This window comes from Papaver somniferum, chromosome 6 (genome assembly GCF_003573695.1).
Source record: "Papaver somniferum cultivar HN1 chromosome 6, ASM357369v1, whole genome shotgun sequence".
Lineage (NCBI taxonomy): Eukaryota > Viridiplantae > Streptophyta > Magnoliopsida > Ranunculales > Papaveraceae > Papaver > Papaver somniferum.
The window spans coordinates 61,318,578-61,338,046 of NC_039363.1; the positions used below are offsets into that span (position 1 = coordinate 61,318,578).

The following is a 19,469-nucleotide window of genomic DNA, read 5'->3' on the forward strand; positions in this document are numbered from 1 at the left end:
TTGTCCCTCCACAATTGAGAATTCTCGGTGGAGTCGCGAGTTTGCATAATTAGTTTATTTCCTTGAATTGGGTGTTCCGAGTCTCGATATTTGTGGTTTCATCATCTTTCAAATAGCTTCGATGACTTCACCCAACAAGAAGTTATGATTTCCTTGCTTGATTAGTCAAATTTTCCGTGAACGTGGTTTTGATCCAATTGGAAATTCCCTTGGAGCTCCCAAACCTGTTCGTGCATGTACTTTCAAACGTATGAGGAAGAATGTGTGCAAAAGACAAAGATATATTTCCCTTGACGATTCCTGTGACCCTACCACCTTGAGTCTTCTTCAAAAAATTCACAAGGGTGTGTGTAAGGTCAATTGAAGGGTAAAATGTGTGCAAGAACAACTTATGTTAGTTGCAACTAAATTTCCCGATATCAAGGAAGATATGAACATGATTCAAGCTTCTTGGATTGTTTCCGATGATGAAGATGATGAGTAAATCTTGTTGTCGTTGTTCATTAGCTTGTTGATTTTATTTTTTCTAGGAAATATTCTTATGGGAATTTTATTCTTGTGTTTTTAGGAAGAATAACTAGAGTATTGTGATTACACATAGCTATGTCCAACGTTTTTCATCTTCAATGTTTTTAGATTTGTTTGCTTAAATTCTAAAGTTTGTTTGGAAGATGATTTCTGCAGTATTAACCTTTATGGTTTTATATATTGCAATTTGTTATGGGATGTGTGTGTTTGCGTCGTGAACTATGATTGTCCCATACGTGGTTAAAAGTTAAGTCCTTCATATGTCGATATGCAAGTATTGATAAAAGATTGGATGAACTTTTGACTTACAAAAGTTAAAGCCTTTATGTCATTATTTTATGGAAGAAAGGATAAAACTTTTGTTTACAAGGATTTTGTCTATTGTATGTTATTGTGCAAATAGTGATGAAAAATAGAATGAATCCTTGTTTATTCCACAGCATTAATCTTCCCGGATCCATATTTCTTATGTATGTAATGTGCGGCTCCGTAAGTTCTCTTATGTTGAGAATTTCCGATTAAATTAATCATGGGTTCTCTTGTGGATAATTTAATTGAGTAATTTGGATACGAATTCATATTTTTATGTGATTTGTGTTGTCCAAAAAAATCCTTCTTTTCTTGTGAAAGTAAGGTCGCTCTTGTTGTTCTTCCGGGAATGACATTATATGGGGCAGAGTTCTTAATTGAACTTGTGCTTAATTGCCAAATATTTGTGGGGAGTGCGGATGTGGAACATTATAGGATTTATCTTGTATCTTTATAAACTCCTTGATGAATGCATTTAGCTTCGGCTATATGATTGCAACTAAAAAGTTGATATGTACTTTCTTTTGGTCATGAAGTGTCTCTATGGAAATTTCATTAGGATCCCACTAGTTTTCGTACCTTTGCCAATTTTATTGACAAAAAGGGGGAGAATTATTGTGTAGTTCACACTACAAATACATATGGTTTTCGGATCATTATGTAAGGGGGAGTGGTTTCCATGTGAAATGGAGTATTGACTAAGGGGGAGTGATATATATTACCATAGTATTGTTGTCGAAGTTGTGATATAATTGAACTTTGATGTTGTGTAATAATACTATAACATTGTATAACAATGATTGAGAGCTTTTGTTTTCTCATTGTTATGGCTACGGATTTTCAACAACGATGATGTTGAACTTACAACTTTTGGAATCATTGGAGTACAAGGAAATGACGAAGATTTCGAGTAATGTTGAAGAAGGATATCATGCATGTGGAAGAGAAGCTGCAAAGTTTATTTATTTTGTATTTCATATGTATTGATAGTTTTGTCACTAAAATTGACAAAGGGGGAGATTGTTAGAGCACTGATCGGTCGAACTCGCAACGTTGCTATCTCAATCTTGTTTGTCAAGTTTAGTTTCCAAAACTACAAGTCTTGATTTCTAGTCTACTAATAGCTAAGTCTCGTACTTGGATAGAAAGTGTAGTTGAGCTCTAGACTCCACGGTGTTCATCATGCAAAGACGAAGAACTACTCAAGGAACTGGTGGAACTTCATCGACAAAAAGGTATGTGGAGACTTGAAGTTATCTATCACTCAAAAGTCTACTTTATCTCCTATCTTGATACAAAATTTGTATTGCTATATAGACTATGATTATACACATGTACTATTTCGAGCTAAGTTTATATCGCTTATCTATTCCTCGAAATATGTGTTGGTAAGATTTCGCTTTGGCCAAGTCCATCTTTACTAGTGACGAAAGTCATATTAGTTTCAATCACTTGAAAATCGCTTTGAAGAAAAATAGTTTGTGAACAACAACTATATAACGTTCTCTAAAAATGTTTCAATGATTGAAATGAGAGTTTAGAATACATAACCATGGTTGGATATAAACATTGTGAGACAACTCATATGTGTGTAAGTCCAATATCCTTGAACCAAAGTATGTGTACTTTGCTGCTCAAGATAACCGCGTACAAGTACGCGTACTGTCGGAAGTTCACATTTCGTGAATTTCTACTGGAGTTTGTGAACTGAAAACAAACTTATTCCGGGTACTTAAGTCCGCGTACCAGTATGCGTACTTAAGTATGTTATTTTCTAAAAACAGTTTAATTCGTGAACTAAGACATTTATTTTAAGGAATGCAATCTTTGCAAACCGTGGCTATAATGTTTATGAATCGATTCAAGTGAATCAAAACTATTTTTATTTGGATTGTGTCTTGTATGCTTCTATGAGATCTAAGCAATTGAACAACTCTCTAACTTGTTCATTTGAGTCATTTGAACTAATTGTAGTAAAGAAGAATAAGGTTGATATTAAAGTGCTCATATAGGTAACCTATGGTTAACTACCGTTGAACCAACGACTTGTACACGTTTAGGTACGGTTACTCAAACCTAAATGAACTGACATTTCATGTGTATATAACAAGCTAAGATTCGATCTAACGGTTGAAAGATATTAGCTTGAATCTAATCAGGTTTTCATCTAACCGTGAATATTGAATGCTTTGTTACCAAGGTAGCATTGATTGCAAACCCTGATTTGAAGACTACATAAAGGAGAACTCTAGCAACTAGGAAATCTAATCCACACATCTCCTGTGTGATACTAGTATTATAAGTTAGAGTCGATTCTCCTTTAACCTTAGGTTTCTATCGAGACCCTGTAGGTTAACTTTGAAGACTTCATTGGGATTGTGAAGCCAGACCCAACTATTTTCTCTGTAGTTGCGTGGTCTAATCTTGCTGTTTCTATCGTGTTTGAGTACAATCGTAAGATTGGCTTGAGATTAATTTCTCCGATAGGCCAGATAAAAAAGTAGTCACAAACAAATTTCGTCTCATCGTTTGTAATTCCACAATATCTAGTTTCGCCATCATACGATTTAGATTATTGTGAGGTGATTGATAATTCTAGGTTGTTCTTCGGGAATATAAGTCCGGGTTATCAATTGGTTCTTGTTCACCTTGATTTATCAAAAGACGGAGCAAAACTCGTAGGTATTTCTGTGGGAAACAGATTTATATATTCATGTTAACTTTTCTGTGTGATACAAATTTATTTATTAAAATCTTCGACTTTGGGTCGTCCCAACTCTTGGTTCTGGGTGAGATCAGCTAAGAAAATCAAGTGCGTAGTATCCTGCTAGGATCAGTAGCGCTACACATGGTTCGGTTCGGTTTTTGGCAAAAATAAAACATAAACCGAAAGAGTCGGTTTTCTAGTATTGAAGACCGATGAAACCATTAAACTTAATCGGTTTTACTCGGTTCGGTTAAAAACCGGCCGGTTTCGGTTAACCGGCAGAGTCATACAACTTTTTTTTTATTTTTGTCCCTTGTCTGGATCTGACAGACAATTTACAATTTTACTAAAGCTAATTTACAAATAAACATATCAAATCGATTTTTTTTAATGTCAAATACAATATAAGTGCTTGATTAAATAATGACATCAACTTTCATCTAGTCGTTCTTCAAGTGCACAAGAACTCCTGCCTTGCAAGTATGAACGCCAAAACAAAGAGCAGGAGCAGGTTTCCAAGTCTGACAATCAGGGTCTGCTGAATAGAGTCATCACCTTCATTGAATTCATAATCACATCAATTGCCAATTTTCCTGGACAGAAACAAAACCATTAAGATTTCAATTAAAATTGAAAGAAATCAAATCACTAAGAGCAGCAGCATACATATTATACATCGCTCCAACCTACACTTCCACCAAATTTATCAATCAGATCTAGAGCCAATTACTTGCTTCTCCTGCTTTGATTTCCAAGCTCAACAATTTCTACTCAAATTAATCACAACTCTTTTTAGCATTCAATAATCAATCAAAAAAAAATCTAGCATGAAAAAATTTACAGAGATTCAAAATACAAGATTGAAACAGCCTTTTGAGATGTGTAGATTTAGAGAAAGGTTTACAATACAAGATTTAATGGAGAAAATCAAAACTTTATGAAGAACAAAGGTAAACTACAGAAACAATCTTTTAATTGAACCCGAGATTTACACTTAAATCATCAATATCACCACTTAATCAAAACCCATTGTTTCAAAATAAGAAAACAAACTAAGAATATCATTAAAAAATCAAAGATTCATTTACCGAAGGTGCTGAATTATAATCTTGCATTTCCCTTCGGTGCTTAATTAATTGACTCTACGATGAAGAAGAAGGGGAAAAAAGATTGTGGTAGATTGGTAGTTTACTAGTTTTAGTCTGGTGATGTCAATGGTGAAGATGGAGAAAATAGTGCTCGAAGAAGAAAGAGAAAAGGAGGAGAGAAATGACGTCTCTTATGCCTCTTAGGGTTAGGGTTATATATCTGAATCAACAGCGGTTATTCACTCAGATCCTACGGACAAAAATAGTCGGTTAGACCACCGATTTTTGAGCGAACTTTTATTTACCACTTCTACAATCACCGGAAATACATTTGCATGATCAAAGATACATATTCACTAGACTCTTTGCTAGTAGTATGTAAACTCTTTGCTAGTAGTATGAAAACGATGAGATAATCCTTCAAACTATCACAATAATGGATGTTCTCTTCACAAAATTTGTCAAACATTTTCTGATGAAATGTTGCCCCCATTTGATGGCAACCATGATATTATCTTTTGTAAAGTGCACAAATTCCTACTGGTTCATCTTCTGTTGTTTTAATCCGGGGTTAAAGTTGAAGTTTTATAAACTTTTACCTTAAGTATACTTGTTTTAAGTACAAGTTCACTAAGTTTAGGAACTTAAGAGCAAAGTTAGGTATACTTGTTCCTAACGTTGAGGTTTTTTCAGGATTAGGTTTTGTTCTCTATATATAAGGTTTGTAGATATCCAACCTAGATGAGTGGTAAAGCCTTATGCTTAAATTTTTGGTCTCTTTGTTAGGGAGGTTCTAGTATATCGTGAAGGTTAGTACCAGTGTGAGCAAAATCTTGTAGTGAGGGAATTTTGGTGTCTGGTGTTTTAGGGTTTATGGCTTTTTCCCTAAACCAAGTTTCTAAAGAGTTTCTGTATTTCTCCTCTGTTACTAGCAACTGTGAAGAAGGTGTATAAGAGAAGACATGAGATGGTACGAAGAATGGTTTAAAGAGTTGGTTTCTATCTTCAATGGTGTTCTCGGGTATGTCTTGTAAACTCTTTTGTTTGAGTTTTCTTTTGTGGTTGCAAAAAAAGCATGTAATGATCTTTGTTTATAATTGAAGTATTTTTGGTGTTGTTGGCCTTGGATGTAGTCTGTAAAGGTAAACCATGTATATCTTGTATTGTGACTGTGTGCTTTCTTATCTTTTGTCTCTTATTATTTATCCATGTTTGGTTCAAATCACCAATTCCTATCTGTGATCCTGTGTTTCGTTGCTCTCGGGGTGCCAATTTCCCAGCATTTTCATCCATTGTAAATTTGACACCACGAACTCTACTGGATGGTGAAGGATTTTTGTTGTGAAGGTTCTAAACTGCTTACACATATGGATTTCAAAAATGATTGTGTGGAGAAGGTGTGGAGAACGTGTGATTGAGACGAAGGATTGAAAAGGTTATGAATCGCTTACAAATGTGGTGAAGGATTGTGAAGAGAAGGTGTGATTGAGATGAATGAAAAATGAATATTTATTCAAAAAGAACCGTTAGAATTAGTCGTTAAAAAATATCTATTGGGCGATCTTTTCCGCACCGCTCGGCTTAAACCAGCTGCTGGCGTTTCTTCTACAACCGCGCAGCGTAAGAAGAAGCGCCCCCCTCTTCTGAAACCACAATAAACATACCTACAAATTTGTTGGTTTGCCCATCTGTTTTTCATGTTTGCCCATTCTATAGTTGGGAATAAAATGAGATTTGCCCATCTCAAACGAATAGCACTAATGCAGCTGAGTGGGAGTGGGAGTGGGCAGGGAAGGAAAATTTCTGGTATAGGTATAGCTGTTAAAGGTGATGATCTTAAATTTGACCAAGGCTATTAATGGTCATCTGGGTAGTGTATCTGGTCAATTAGGGGATGCGATAACCTGTCCTGAGTCTCCTGACGGATTAAACATTACAACTTTGTAATATTTAGCACAGAAGGGTTCCAGGAACCATGTTATACGACAACATGGTAGAAAGCGAAAGGAATTCACCAGGAATGATCCAGTTTTAGACAAGAATTGCTAACAGGATCCTAGGTCTGCCTGGAGGGAGATCTCGAATGGTGGGTGCATTGGAAGCATGTAAACGATATTACTCTGCATCCTTATAAAAAAAAACTACTAGGATATATGATATGCACAAACATGACATTCTTTATTTATTTTAAGAATTTACATAATTTTCAGGGATGGTTACCGAGTTTGAGGTTAAGTACTTAAGAGTTTTATTCTTAATTATTGATTTGTAGATACTAATTTCTTATACTTCTCAAGAATCATTTCTGGTGAATAATCAGTAAAATAGCCCTTATCAACATCCAATCCTTCCTCAGCAGCAAGAAGACCAATTTGGTTCTGCACATGATCAGCTCCGACCCTGTTTGGTTCCAAGAGGTAGCACGCTATCTCAGTCGAATCCTCGCCATGAACAAGACCAATAGCTTGGACAGTAGGAAGCCCACCACCCCGAGCACTCACTTTTCGAGCAATTCTTCGTGTGATTGATACATCCGTAGACATGATCGGTACATTGAATGTTCGAACCCATGGACTTGCACCAATAATTACAATACCTCTAGATCGAGGTACTAGCGTTGGACCCTCATCGGGATTCTCGTTGAGAACTTCTGGCAATGCCCATCCTGCCCATTGGCTTCCCATGTAATTCGGACGGAAATACCCTAGATCACGACGGATGGCGTCGAGGGTTTTGCCTGTTGGGTGTGCTGCTTCATACAGAAATACTGGCACTACAATGTGCATATCAGAGGCTTATAAGTAACTATAAAAGTGATCAAAATCAAAACAATGGTCTGAGTTTCATATTTAACATGTTCATGGAAATATAAGACATTGAAACTAGAAAATGAGTTGCAGGTACTAATAAATCACCATATGATTCAGAACGAAATAGAGCATTACCATATGAATCAAACTTGATGCACTGGTCACTGTTTCATACCCCTCACGTCATCGTCCAGTCAAAATAAAAATAAACAAACTTCTGGTTATAGTTTACGGTTATGTAAAATGGTCAATTACCTTGGAGTTGGTTGCTTATATCTCTTGCTACCAATTTAGCAAGCCAAGCTGCTTCTTCCAACTTTTCTCGGCCAAGGGGATGAAAACAGATATCATCGACAACACCGAGCGTAGGGTGCGCTCCCCAGTGATGTTCTAGGTTTATGGCTTGGTAGGCAGCCTCAACCATAGCAAGGACAGTTTGTTGCAATGGGCTATAGATTGGACTGTCTGTGCTACTGTCATGAATCACATACGACACAAGAGTATACCGAACACAATTATACACACGATCTTCAAATTTGTCCATTATCACGATCTCCTGGTGCAGTGCTGCTGCTCGTTCGATTGAGTCAAGGGCAGCCAGGTTTCTTGATTCAGATATGTAGAGCTTACAGCCAAGTAGCATGGATTGCTCATATGTTGTTTTCTTCATCATCTTCTTGTTTTCCATTGAAATGAAAGAGTTAATAAGAAAATTAGCTATGAATGGAAATAAAGTTGAAGCTTACAGCAATTTTTGATCAGTTTACTTCCACTCTGAACCTCATCATAAAAAGGAAAAGCCTGGTTCGTCGTGTGGTTAAGACCTTAAGTGCGTGTACCCTGGTCACGGGACCGATTTGAAAGTAATGATGTCCCTTTCATATATAGTCAATTCCATAAAGAGAAGAAGAAGAAAAAAAAGCACAGAGAATTGCATCTCATCTGAGAAATTGTTAGATCACTGTTAACGAAACCAAGTTTTTAGTCCAATTAACAGAACCTGTAATCTTTGTTACAGAAAAATTTGAGTCAAACAAAAATGAAATAGACATAAAACACCCAGTATAAGAATTCTAATATCCAATCTTTTGGTCAGCTGCAAATCATGATTGATACCGTAATTTTCCTTTTCTAATCAACTTGCACTAAATTTCAAAGTAATTAGATTTTTAAGAAGTGCTGTTAGATCCTTACCTTATTAGTACTTGGGTTGAAATCCATTTGTCACTGCTTTTTCCTTTACAAATTTCTTCAGTTACAATCTGCTTCTAATTTTATGATCACAAAATTTTCCTTGCTTCTTATACTGAACCATAAGTGGCTTGACTTGTGATTATTCTAAAATCCAACATATAGCTACTTTCCTCGATACCCAACTTGACATTAAAACAACCAGCTAATTAACTATTGATGCCTGCTGTTTTTATTGTGTTCATTTTCTTGTTATCATTTTCTCTAATCTTCAATGAATTAATATATTAAGTAGTGTATAGCGTGGCTTATCTACCAGTTAAGCATGGTTATGGGTCCCATCATTGATGCTGAATCACAGAATGCTGACAATAAAACGTGTCTTTCTCCTTATTTCCATTGCTTAATTGTACTATTGGTATCTTCTTCTTATCCAATAATTTCTATTTTATTTATTTTTGTTTGTGTAAGATAACTCATCTTCTTGTCTGCTGGTTTGAAAACGATTCCAATCTAACTTATAATAAGATGATTAACGTGCCAATTTAACCAACAGGTGGTTTTAGATGTTCATATCCAAAAAACTTTTGATTTAGACGCTCGCTTTCCCCGTAGGAGCTGCTTTTATTCCAAATGGGATCAAAGATATATAAGATCGCCACCAGATAAAATTTCTTTTGGTGTTTCATCTACTTCAGGCTGGTAGTTAGAATTATGCATCCTTCTTTGCACATTGGTGGTGGTGGGGTGGGGTGGCCGGTAATTCATGTTTCCTTAATTTGAACACAGCTAAGCAGACAAATTTTAGACCAAGTTTTATGACTTTTCAGGAATAGTCTTTCGGGAATAATTAGTGAAATAACCTTCCCCGTCGCAGCGAAACCTCAACTTGCTTCCCTCCAACCTGGTTAGGTGCCAAACGCATACTTACGTATGGTGAGCAAAGCACATGCTGTGGGCGACAGTTCATGTACACTGCAACTGCAGGTAGTCGCAGAACCTGACCAGGCTCCAACCCTGGTCTATGCCGCTGTATGATCTAGGTGCGGATAAGACCAAATGCACAGGTATCTTATTTCCAGAAAGAAGCAAAAACAAAGAGATTACCCAAAGCCCTCAAGATAAGCTATTTTGACTATAGATAATAGACGCAAAACAGAAGTTATTCTGATTATAATGGCAAACAATCAATTCACACGGAAAAACTTACAGTTTTCAAAAGTGTATCACACAATCTAATTTAGTTTCAAGTAACTTCCAATGATCTTCTCCTGAGAAAAATCTGTGTAATAACCCTTCCCTGCAGTCATCCCTTCTTCAACAGCGAGTCGCTCAACTTCATGTTGAACCTGATCAGCAGTGAATTTACTTGGCTCCAACAAATTGCACGCCACCTCAATAATGTCCTCACCATGAGCTAGTGCCATTGCTTGAACAGACGGAAACCCTCCTCCTCGCCCACTCACCCGTCTTGAAATTCTACGAACGGCAGCTATGTTATTAGTGAAGATGGGCTACGACTACTACAATCCCTTTAGTTGGCGTTGCTTTATTTGGACCTTCATCTGGTTTCAAAGGCAAAGAGTCTGACCCAAGAGCTCCTGCCCACTGATTTTCTTCAGAATTGGGCTTGAAATAACCCAGCTGTCTCCTGATTAAATCAAGCTTTCTTCCCTCTTGATGAGCTGCTCCATACAGAAACGTGGGAACTGCAGATTTTATGTGAAAAATCATTACTACTTCAACGATGATAAGGTATTAAGAACAAAGAAGTACAAGTTTTTTAAAAACAAAACAAATACTACTGATATGTTTCTGATCCTTCCTCCTGGAAACTCAAGGGGATTAATTTATGGAAAACAACTTCCATCTATGAGACCAAGAAAACACTGGGACCAAAAGAATGTAAGAATTGTGGTTTGTTACATTGAGATGCTAAGTATAGGCCAGTGATAGTGATCCAAATACATTGAGATGTTCAGAAGGATTCAACTTAGGATAGTCATAGCCCTTTTATTTAATCCAAAATAAAATTATTCTATATGTAAAGCGGTTATTTACTGATTGGATAAACAAGGAGTTTATTACAGAACGTAGAAAGAACAGAAGGGATGTGTTCTCACTACTTAACAAGAGATGGGTATATACATAAACGATACATCAATGCTGTGAGTGCCTACCAGAAACAGCATATGAAGGTGCAACAGAAGATGAGACCTTCAAATGGAACAGATACTTATAGGATCATGGAATAACATAGATTTTCTGTTCAGTCGTAATTTCTAAAAAGCTCCTTTAACCTTTATAGGAAATAATGCATAGTATTTCTGCTACAATGCTAACCCGAACTAATAATCTATATGGGATCCAGAAGTATTTGCGACAAAGTGAGGGACTATATAATCCGATTATAACTAATCAAGGATAAAATGACAAAGATAAAATGACAAACCTTGAAGAGTGGAGCCAATGTCAGTTGCCACCGACTTTGCAAGCCTAGCTGTTTCATCCAGAGAAGTCTGAGCTAAAGGGTGGAAGCAAATATGGTCCACAACCCCGAGCCGAGGATGAGTTCCACAATGTAATTCAAGGTCTATAGAATCAAAAGCAGCTCTAACCATTGCCACCACAGCTTTTCTGAAGGTACCAGATTCCTCGACCGCATTTGGAGTAAACTTAGAAACAATGGTGTATCCGACCCGATTGTAAGCTTCATCTTCAAACTTGTTAACAATAGCCACCCCTTGGTATAGCTTGGTAGCTTTCTCAATTGACTCTAGTGCTGCTCTATTACGACTTTCAGATATGTAAACTTTGCAACAACCAAGCATCAGCTTCAACATTTCTTTTGTTTCCAACTCCACGAACTATAGAAAATAGGTCACATACCAATCCTTTCAGTCCAAGCAAAAGTTAGAAATAAGTCCAGTCAACGATAGATAATGAAAACATAAATTGTGTAAGTTAAAAATACCAATATTATCACTTCATAGTATTGACATCAATTACTACAAACAACATAAACGCGTAGATTAAATTCACAATTCTTGATCACCTGAACACACAAATTCAATGAAGCGAACAAAAAAAGTAACACCAAATTATCAAATAAAGCTACGGGTAAAATAAGAAGCCAAATCATACCATATATGAGAAAGCGATGATCTCCTCCTCAAAAATGAAGGCTCTTTCCGTGCTCCAATTTCACAGACAATGCAGCTGCAGTAGGTTTAAACTTCAAACTCAAATCATTCATAATCTTCTCTTGAACATTCTTATTCTCAGGATGATACAATTTCAATCTCAAAGCATTCATAATCTCTTGAACCTTCTCATTCTCAGGGTGATATGTTTTGATTAATTCATTCAGCTGTTTAATATTATCTCGAGTCCTAGATGAAAACAGTTGGGTTCAATTTTAATAGCTGAGTTCCAAACATCTAAACAACCTTGATAACACCCTAATTCTTCTCCAACTTCGAACCCTGATATTAACCCTACTTGTTTCCAATCTTCTTTTCGTCCTGATATCAAACCATCTTTATATCCTGCATCAATTCCTTCCCGGCGATGTGTATCATCTAAAGAGTTTATTGAATCCCATGGATCCAAATCATCGTTTATTGGTGAGTTAATAGATAGAGATTCCATGATTTTGTGGTGGAGATGGAAAGGGTGAAGGGAAGAGGGCTTCACACGTCGACTTAAACTTAGACGCGATTGATTTTGTCGAACAGAGTACCTGTTCTCGCTGCCGGGTTCAACTCAGAATAGGTTTCACTTTGAAGGAAAGTTTGACGAGGGAACATTATTTATGAACCCTACTTTTGGTCATACCTAAATTTTTTTAAGCGTAAAAAACAATAGTCCCATCTTGGATGACATTATAAGGGGTATCCTATGAGTAGTTCAATTACCTATATATCTTTAATATAAAAATCTAAAATCAGTTTTCTAAAAAATCAAAATAAGTTTCCCTTAACATCTCTTCTTCTTCCTCCTCCTCTAGCCGAACTCTTCCCCCTCCTGCGAAAAAAAAATCATCATCGTGATTAATTGTTGATTCGTAAAAATTTGATCGTCGATTAAACTCAACCACATAATGACTCATACAAAGAAAAGCAGGGACTAGGCAAACCAAATCGTCTTCTAATCCATCAATTGAAGAAGAAGAATCAATTGAAGATGAAGGTGTAGAAACTGAAAATCAACCACCAATTGAACCAGAAATTGAACCAGCTGCATCTCCAACTCCGGAAATGAGGATAAGAAAGTGAGTTTTACAAACCCAATCTCCTATTTGTTGTTTTTTCATCGATTAAATGACGGTTACAGTGTTGGATTCGGCTCAAAATTGAGTTGCGTTTTTAGCCGAACTGTTCTTCACAAAAGCTTCTTGTAAGTGTATATGAACAGTTCAGCATGAAATTTCAAGCCGAACCTAGTCACAGATAGAGATGCATATGGGTTCGGCGTATTCGATAATCATAATATGTGCTGAACCTAGCACATTTACGAGGTTCGGCTATTACGGTATTCTCAATATGTGCCGAACCAATAACAATATTTTAACCCAAAAAATAACAAATTGATGTTCGGCTCATACGATTTTCGAAATATAAGCCGAACCAGTAATTATTTTATTTTCCGGGATATTCAGGATGTTGTTCGACTTACTATGAAACTTTCATATAAGCCGAACTAGTGTCTAGCAAAAGGGTTGGAATTGAAAATTATAGGTTCGGCGCATGCAGTAAACAGATTCAATGAGCCGAACCGTTCATCAATTGGTAGATTCGGCTCATAGATGTGAGCCGAACCTCAACTTGTTTCGCCAAACCATGATCCAAAAAATCATCTAAACAACCTTTATAATTCTGAAAATTATCTTAATCACTAAACAAAATATTTAATCACTAATCAATATTACTAACACTAATACGTAAAGGGAAGATTTGCCATTAAAAAAAATTGGGTAAGGGGTAATCTGATTTTGCTATTTCACAACCTTTTTTGTATTTATACAGTATGCCAAGTAAGATTTCAGTATGCCCAAAATCAGGGTTCTTATTTATATATTCCTATTACGAGGCCCATTGAAATATATCCTTACCAACTTAATTATATTGTTGGGCTTTTAGAAGCCCAATACCTGGATTATTTCATTACGAAAATGTCCCCATATAAATTCCTATAACTGTTACGACACCTGATTAATACAACAACTTTTTTCTCATTTTGATACCATTTCTTTCTCTCTCACACTTCCAGAAGCAAACCGAAAAAAACTGTTTTTTTTTTATAACATTGATCAAATTTTCGAAAACCAAACACACGATCGATCGAAATCAGTAGATCTACACTGTTCTTTGATTTAGAAATCAAATCTAACTTAAAAGCAAAAAAAAAAAAAAAAAACGAGAAAATTAAATTTCAGAGATGTTGTGAATCAACAACAGAACATCGAAGGTAAAACATCGACTTTTTTGTTTCGATTGAGTTTAAACTCCATCTGATTTCGATTTTTTAGGGTTTTAGAAATAATTTTATTCAAAAAATTGTTGAATTCATCGATTTATATTTCAATCGTTACTGCTTCATATTAATTTTCTTCGATTTAATGTTGCATGTGATGAAAATCAACAAAATCGGCTCATTCTGTTGCTGATAAAGAAATCGAAGTCTTCTATTGGTGTTAAGAAAGGTAAAGAAAAACGTTTCACAGTGATTTTGTTAAACTTGTTTTTGATTCATTTAGGGTGTTGAATTGGTAGTATAGTTTGTTTTTGATTCATTTTAGGTATGGATTTAGGGTGTTGAATTAGTAGTTATTGATTCAGTTATTGAAGCGTAGCTGTTTCATATATGATTTTCAAATTTTCTGCCTCTTCTATGGGTGTTTGAGGGTTTATGTGTGTTGTAATTCTACTAGTATGTCCCTGTTTTTGGGTGGTTTTTCTTCATGGAATTGTTCATTGTTTATTGAATTGTTCATGGTTTTTGGGTGTTTTTTTTTTCATTGTTAAACCGTTGAATAATCGATGAATTTATCAAATTCGAATGGATCTAATGGAGTGTACGTGATCGGGTTTTAGATAGTAGTAAATAAGTTTGTCGTTCACTCGGACTTTGTTGAGTTTGATTTTCGGCTTAAATATAGAAAATACTAAAAACAAGAAAATATATACAAAATATGGTCACAAGATGAAGAGACACTGAGACGCGGGATTTCACTACTTTTCATATCGTTGTGGTTCAGTCATTAACTCTAAGACAATATAGCTCAAACAAAATAAGTTGTGACTCTGGTTCTTTGCCAAAAATAGATTTCATAAAACATTATTTGTAAGTTATAAGCATGACGCATCAAAAGTAATTAAAACTAAGCATGCGACATCAAACAAAATAACAAGTAATTAATAGAAATCATAAAGCAAATAAATCTATGCAAAAAGTCAATAAAAGAATTAATTCTTTACCGCAATCATGAAAAGTTGCTTCCTCCGTTGTCCCAGTAATGGGGTCTATCTCATCATGTTGGAAAAACGCTCAAAATATGATTTAATTACTCAAAGGTGCTTACAAATGATGAAAATGAGAGATATCAAATAAACCAGTAATTTGCAACGCAAGAAAAGCGTTACAAACCCACTATTACAGATACGATAAATAATATATGCCACTGTCATTATAGCAATACGACCCGCACCTTCCTATCGTTGTCACTGTAGCAGTTACGACTGTTTTTGTGCGTCTTATGTTCTTCGTGTTCTTGAGGTGCTGCGGCAGCACAAACGACTCTGCAACCTCTGATTCTTCTCTATAGCTCACCAAGTACCTCTGTTTCCACCCCTAACTCTCCATCCCCAGTTAGTGATACCCCAAGATGCTATTTATACACAACAGGTGAAGAAAATCCTCTGTAATAACTCACAGTAATCTCCATTTTACTCGGCAGCGAAGAGGATTATTCTCGGGAATATCTTCTTTCTTTTATTGCCTTTTCACGCGTTAATCTTTTTACATCACGTTCCAAATCTTCATGTTCAAGCCTCGGATGTAGTCTATCACACTTCCATCTCACGCCATGCACAGAAGAATGCGTACAATCCCTGTGAATATCTTCCGTGAATATCTTCTCTTAACCACTTTCCATGTTTTGTATGAGCCACGTACACAACCATCTTCTTTCGAATCTGAAATAGATACCGGCCCTTTTTACGTGTAACAGGCTCATACCTACCCATTTGAGTGATTGAATCACTCCATAAGTCTCCAAGATCAAGAACAACAACTCTCGGGTTTCCTTAAGCAAAACCAGTAACTCCCTGATTCATTCAAACTCGATGATTTAGCCAGTTCTGATCAATTCCGGCAACCTTACCACGCCTGTGAGACTGAAACAAGTCTTCCCAAACAATTACAGCCATTGAGTCTCACTACATCGCACAATAACTCCAACCCTAATTCTGCCACAATTTTCCCACCAAAACTTGAAATTCAAAATGAAGAAGATGAAGTGCGCTGATCCAAAATATGGGCGCATGGGGGTGCCCTTATCCAATCTGAAGGTGCTTTTAGTACTTTTCCATGGGTGCCCCAAGCAACTTTTCGAGCCGAATTTTCCAAAAATGTTTATTTCCCAAAAATACCTACAAACACAAAAAACACCATAATAAGTACGAGATCGAGTATTAACAATACGGAACATTGAGGACAAATTAGACACACAAATGCGTCTATCAAATACCCCCAAACTTATTATTTGCTAGTCCTCGAGCAAAACTAATCTAGAAAACTAGGTGGCCCTAGTGACCGAGTTATAAACTCGGGAGGGTTTACCAGAGATGTACCCACAAAACCTTATACTCCAAACCCTAGCTACCTATGCAAAACCTTGGAAGGAGCTACAGAATCTCCTTGGTTGGCATACAATCATTGACTATAGGAGGAAGTACCCTGATGCGAAATTCAAATTGATGTACACGAGTTTGCACTCAAGCATACTAAAATTCATATATAAGTGACAGAGCTCTACTCAGATATTTTCTGGACATCATAACCGGAGTCAACTAATCGCATGGAAAGATTAAGAAGATGGATGTAGAGAAAAACGTAGATGGTTTTGATGTTGACTAAGGTGAACGGTGTTTCCCATATCTGTCTGAAGGCCTCTTGGTAGGCTTCTAAAAGGTCCTACAAATTATAACCGCAAGTGCACGGTGTCGAAAGTGGCAAATGTGCAAGTACGGGTCGATCCACAGAGACTGGGTGTGTTTTGGAGTTTCTAGCTATTTTGGGTTCTAAATTTGCTAATGGGCTTTGAATACCAAAGGGGTCTTGAATATCAATGGGCTTTGAATACCCTTTGGAACTGTTGGGCTGAACTGAGCTTGGGCTCAGAAATGTGGACTATGGGCTTTAGGTTTTAAACTTTGTTTTGGGCTTTTGGGCTCAATGGGATTGAGCTATGGGCTTGAGTGCACAGCAGAGCAGATGCAAGCAGTATCAGCTGGGGCTAACAACAGTGCTGCAACAAGGGAAAACAATAGGGAAAGGAATGGCAGCAGGAGAGGAAGCAGTTGCAGCAGCAGTCCAGCAAGGAGTGACAGGTCAGTGGAGAAGCTGGCAGCAAGCAAGGCAGCTGGAGAAGGAAAGCAGCAACAGCAGGGTTGCAGGGCAGATGGGTTGCAGCAGCAGCTGCACAAGCAGTGCACAACAGCACAAGGCCAAGATGGAAGCAGCAGCAGCAACAGGGTTGCAGCAGTGCAAGGCAAGTGAAAAAGATGGCAGTGAACAAAACAGTGAAGACAATAAAGAAAACAAGCAGAGAACAATGCAAGAACTAAACAAAGCGAATACTAGACAGCAAAGAAAGATAACAAAACAAACCAAGGCCTAAGGCCAAGGGCAGGGATGTGGAGAAGCTGAAATGAACAAGGCTAAGGCAAGAATACAGGCAATCACAAATAGAATGGTAAGATAATCAGCTTGCTATAAGCACTGATTTCTTCCATTGCACAATCAGCACATTGCAATCTAAGCATACACAAGGAATGGCAAGAAAATCAGCTTGCTATAAGCACTGATTTCTTCCATTGCACAATTAGTTCAATGCTTCAAAAGTATCTAGCCTAGCATTCCTTCAAATGACAGTGAATTAAACATAACAGGAACATTAACAAAGGAAAAAGCAATCAAAGGAACTTATCAACACAATGCATCAAAACAAGCACATTAACAGGGTAAACACTAACAGGATTAACATTAACAGGAACAACTTTAACCTAACATGATAAATTAACACTAACAGGGAACAACAGGATTAACATTAACAGAACATAGTAAACATGAACATAAATGAAATTGAACTGAAATTAAAAACATTAACAGGACATGAAAGTCCTGGATGCTGGCTATTCCAAGCATAAAGTTTCTCACACCACACCCATTCTCTATTTATAGTTCACAGACACAATTTCCCTAAATTACAAAATTAGGGTTCTTCCCCAAAAATCAGTTGAATTAGGTTTACCTAATTTCTTTGAAATTGATCCTTGAAATCGTCGACCCATGCTTTGTAATTGCTCCCTGACCTCTTCTCATGCGCCAATTGCAACTCTAGGTCACCTAATTTATCAGTTTTTCACGCCTAGGGTTTCAGGCAGAGAAGCGTGAAAAAATGAGAAAATAGGGAACTAGAGGGCTAGGGGGGAGATGGGTTTTGGTTGTTGGTCGATAGGGTGATGATGGTGGAGGTGTGGTGGTGGCAGTAGAGGTGAAGAAGGTGGTGGTACGGTTGCAGGGGAAGGTGATGGTGGTTCTCTGCTGTGGAGAAGTGAGGGAGGAGAGGTCGACTGTTTTGGGAAGGAGGGTATTAGGTATTTGGGTGTTAGGCGGGCGTATCGAGTTTGATGTTCTGCGACGCTGAGTCACTGGATGCGAAGCTGGTAGGTGCATCGGACGGTGATGCGGAGGCAAGCGAGGAGCGACCGTCGGATGAAGGGATACAACGAAACGAACGGTGCTAGATTAGGTTAGGTGCTGTAGTGTAAGGCGGAGATATCAAACTTTGATGAACATCAAGGGAGCAGCCGTTGGATTCAACTACCATCTAATCTGAAGGCTTGGAATTTCAGCGTTGTGGTGCTTGGCAGAGACTTCAGATTTTGATGCTCTATGAAGGATCGACCGTCGGATGCTTCTGAGAACTAATCTGATGGCTGAGAACGGAGGCGTTTTTGTGTGTAGAAAATGAGGTTGTGCGCACCATTCTTCGCGGCTTCCTTGTGTGATTTCTCCCGGCTTTTCACTACTTTTCTGCTCTTTTTGCTCCGCAAGTCATCCAGACTTTATTTATTACCTAAAAATGCAAAATTAATTAATAAAAATATTTATTCTTGAAAACAATGAAAATACAGAATATGGGATAAAATGTAGAATTAATGCACAAAAGATGAGTTAAATGCCAACAAAAAGGGATAAATATATACAATATTTGGCACTCATCAAATACCCCCAAACCTGAATTTTACTTGTCCTCAAGTAAAACAGAACTAAGGAAATCCTAACTATACCACTGTCGCTGGTCTCTCGAATGCATTTAGCGTATGCACTAAGCCTTTTAAACCACTAAGTGTCCCTAGTGGACGAGTGAAGTCTCGTGAAGGTTTACCAGAGGTGTGCCTACAAAACCTAAGGACAAAATATGAGCTCAGATTCCATCAAATGTGACATGTGCAAAACAGTTTAAGCTCACAGCAAAATGGAGATGTCAATCCAGCTATCAAAGGCACAATCCTAGCACTGATAACAAAAAAAAGACATGTGATAAGA

General features: G+C 37.1%; 1 protein-coding gene, 1 long non-coding RNA gene and 1 pseudogene across 4 annotated transcripts; all 3 read right to left on the reverse strand.

Moving 5' to 3' along the window:
• Positions 1-3,712: 3,712 nt before the first annotated feature.
• On the reverse strand, positions 3,713-5,018 carry LOC113285703. The gene is made up of 3 exons (XR_003328873.1): positions 4,633-5,018; positions 4,211-4,311; positions 3,713-4,137 (listed from the first exon to the last, which is right to left on the reverse strand). It is a non-coding gene; the product is annotated as an uncharacterized LOC113285703 (long non-coding RNA).
• Positions 5,019-6,786: 1,768 nt separating this feature from the next.
• Positions 6,787-8,896, reverse strand: LOC113287734 (formimidoyltransferase-cyclodeaminase-like). Of its 3 annotated transcripts, none has more exons than XM_026536567.1 (3): positions 8,637-8,896; positions 7,698-8,115; positions 6,787-7,405 (listed from the first exon to the last, which is right to left on the reverse strand). In XM_026536567.1, exons 1-3 carry the CDS (start codon positions 8,661-8,663, stop codon positions 6,891-6,893), a joined length of 960 nt encoding a protein of 319 aa, XP_026392352.1. In that variant the 5' UTR covers positions 8,664-8,896; the 3' UTR covers positions 6,787-6,890. The 3 variants fall into 3 exon arrangements, with proteins under 3 accessions (XP_026392352.1, XP_026392350.1, XP_026392353.1); XM_026536565.1 differs by having other exon boundaries at positions 7,698-8,118; XM_026536568.1 differs by having other exon boundaries at positions 7,698-8,282.
• An 855-nt stretch (positions 8,897-9,751) lies between these two features.
• LOC113287735 lies at positions 9,752-12,038 on the reverse strand (annotated as a pseudogene).
• Positions 12,039-19,469: the final 7,431 nt, after the last annotated feature.

Bases quoted from the DNA above. Each gene is read 5' to 3' on its own strand.
- LOC113287734 (XM_026536565.1), bottom strand. From the start codon at position 8,663: ATGGATTTCAACCCAAGTACTAATAAG. The intron at 8,119-8,636 runs GTAAGGATCTAA...ATGGAAAACAAG, and splicing joins TCAACCCAAGTACTAATAAG to AAGATGATGAAGAAAACAAC. The intron at 7,406-7,697 runs GTAATTGACCAT...TGCACATTGTAG, and splicing joins TATAAGCAACCAACTCCAAG to TGCCAGTATTTCTGTATGAA.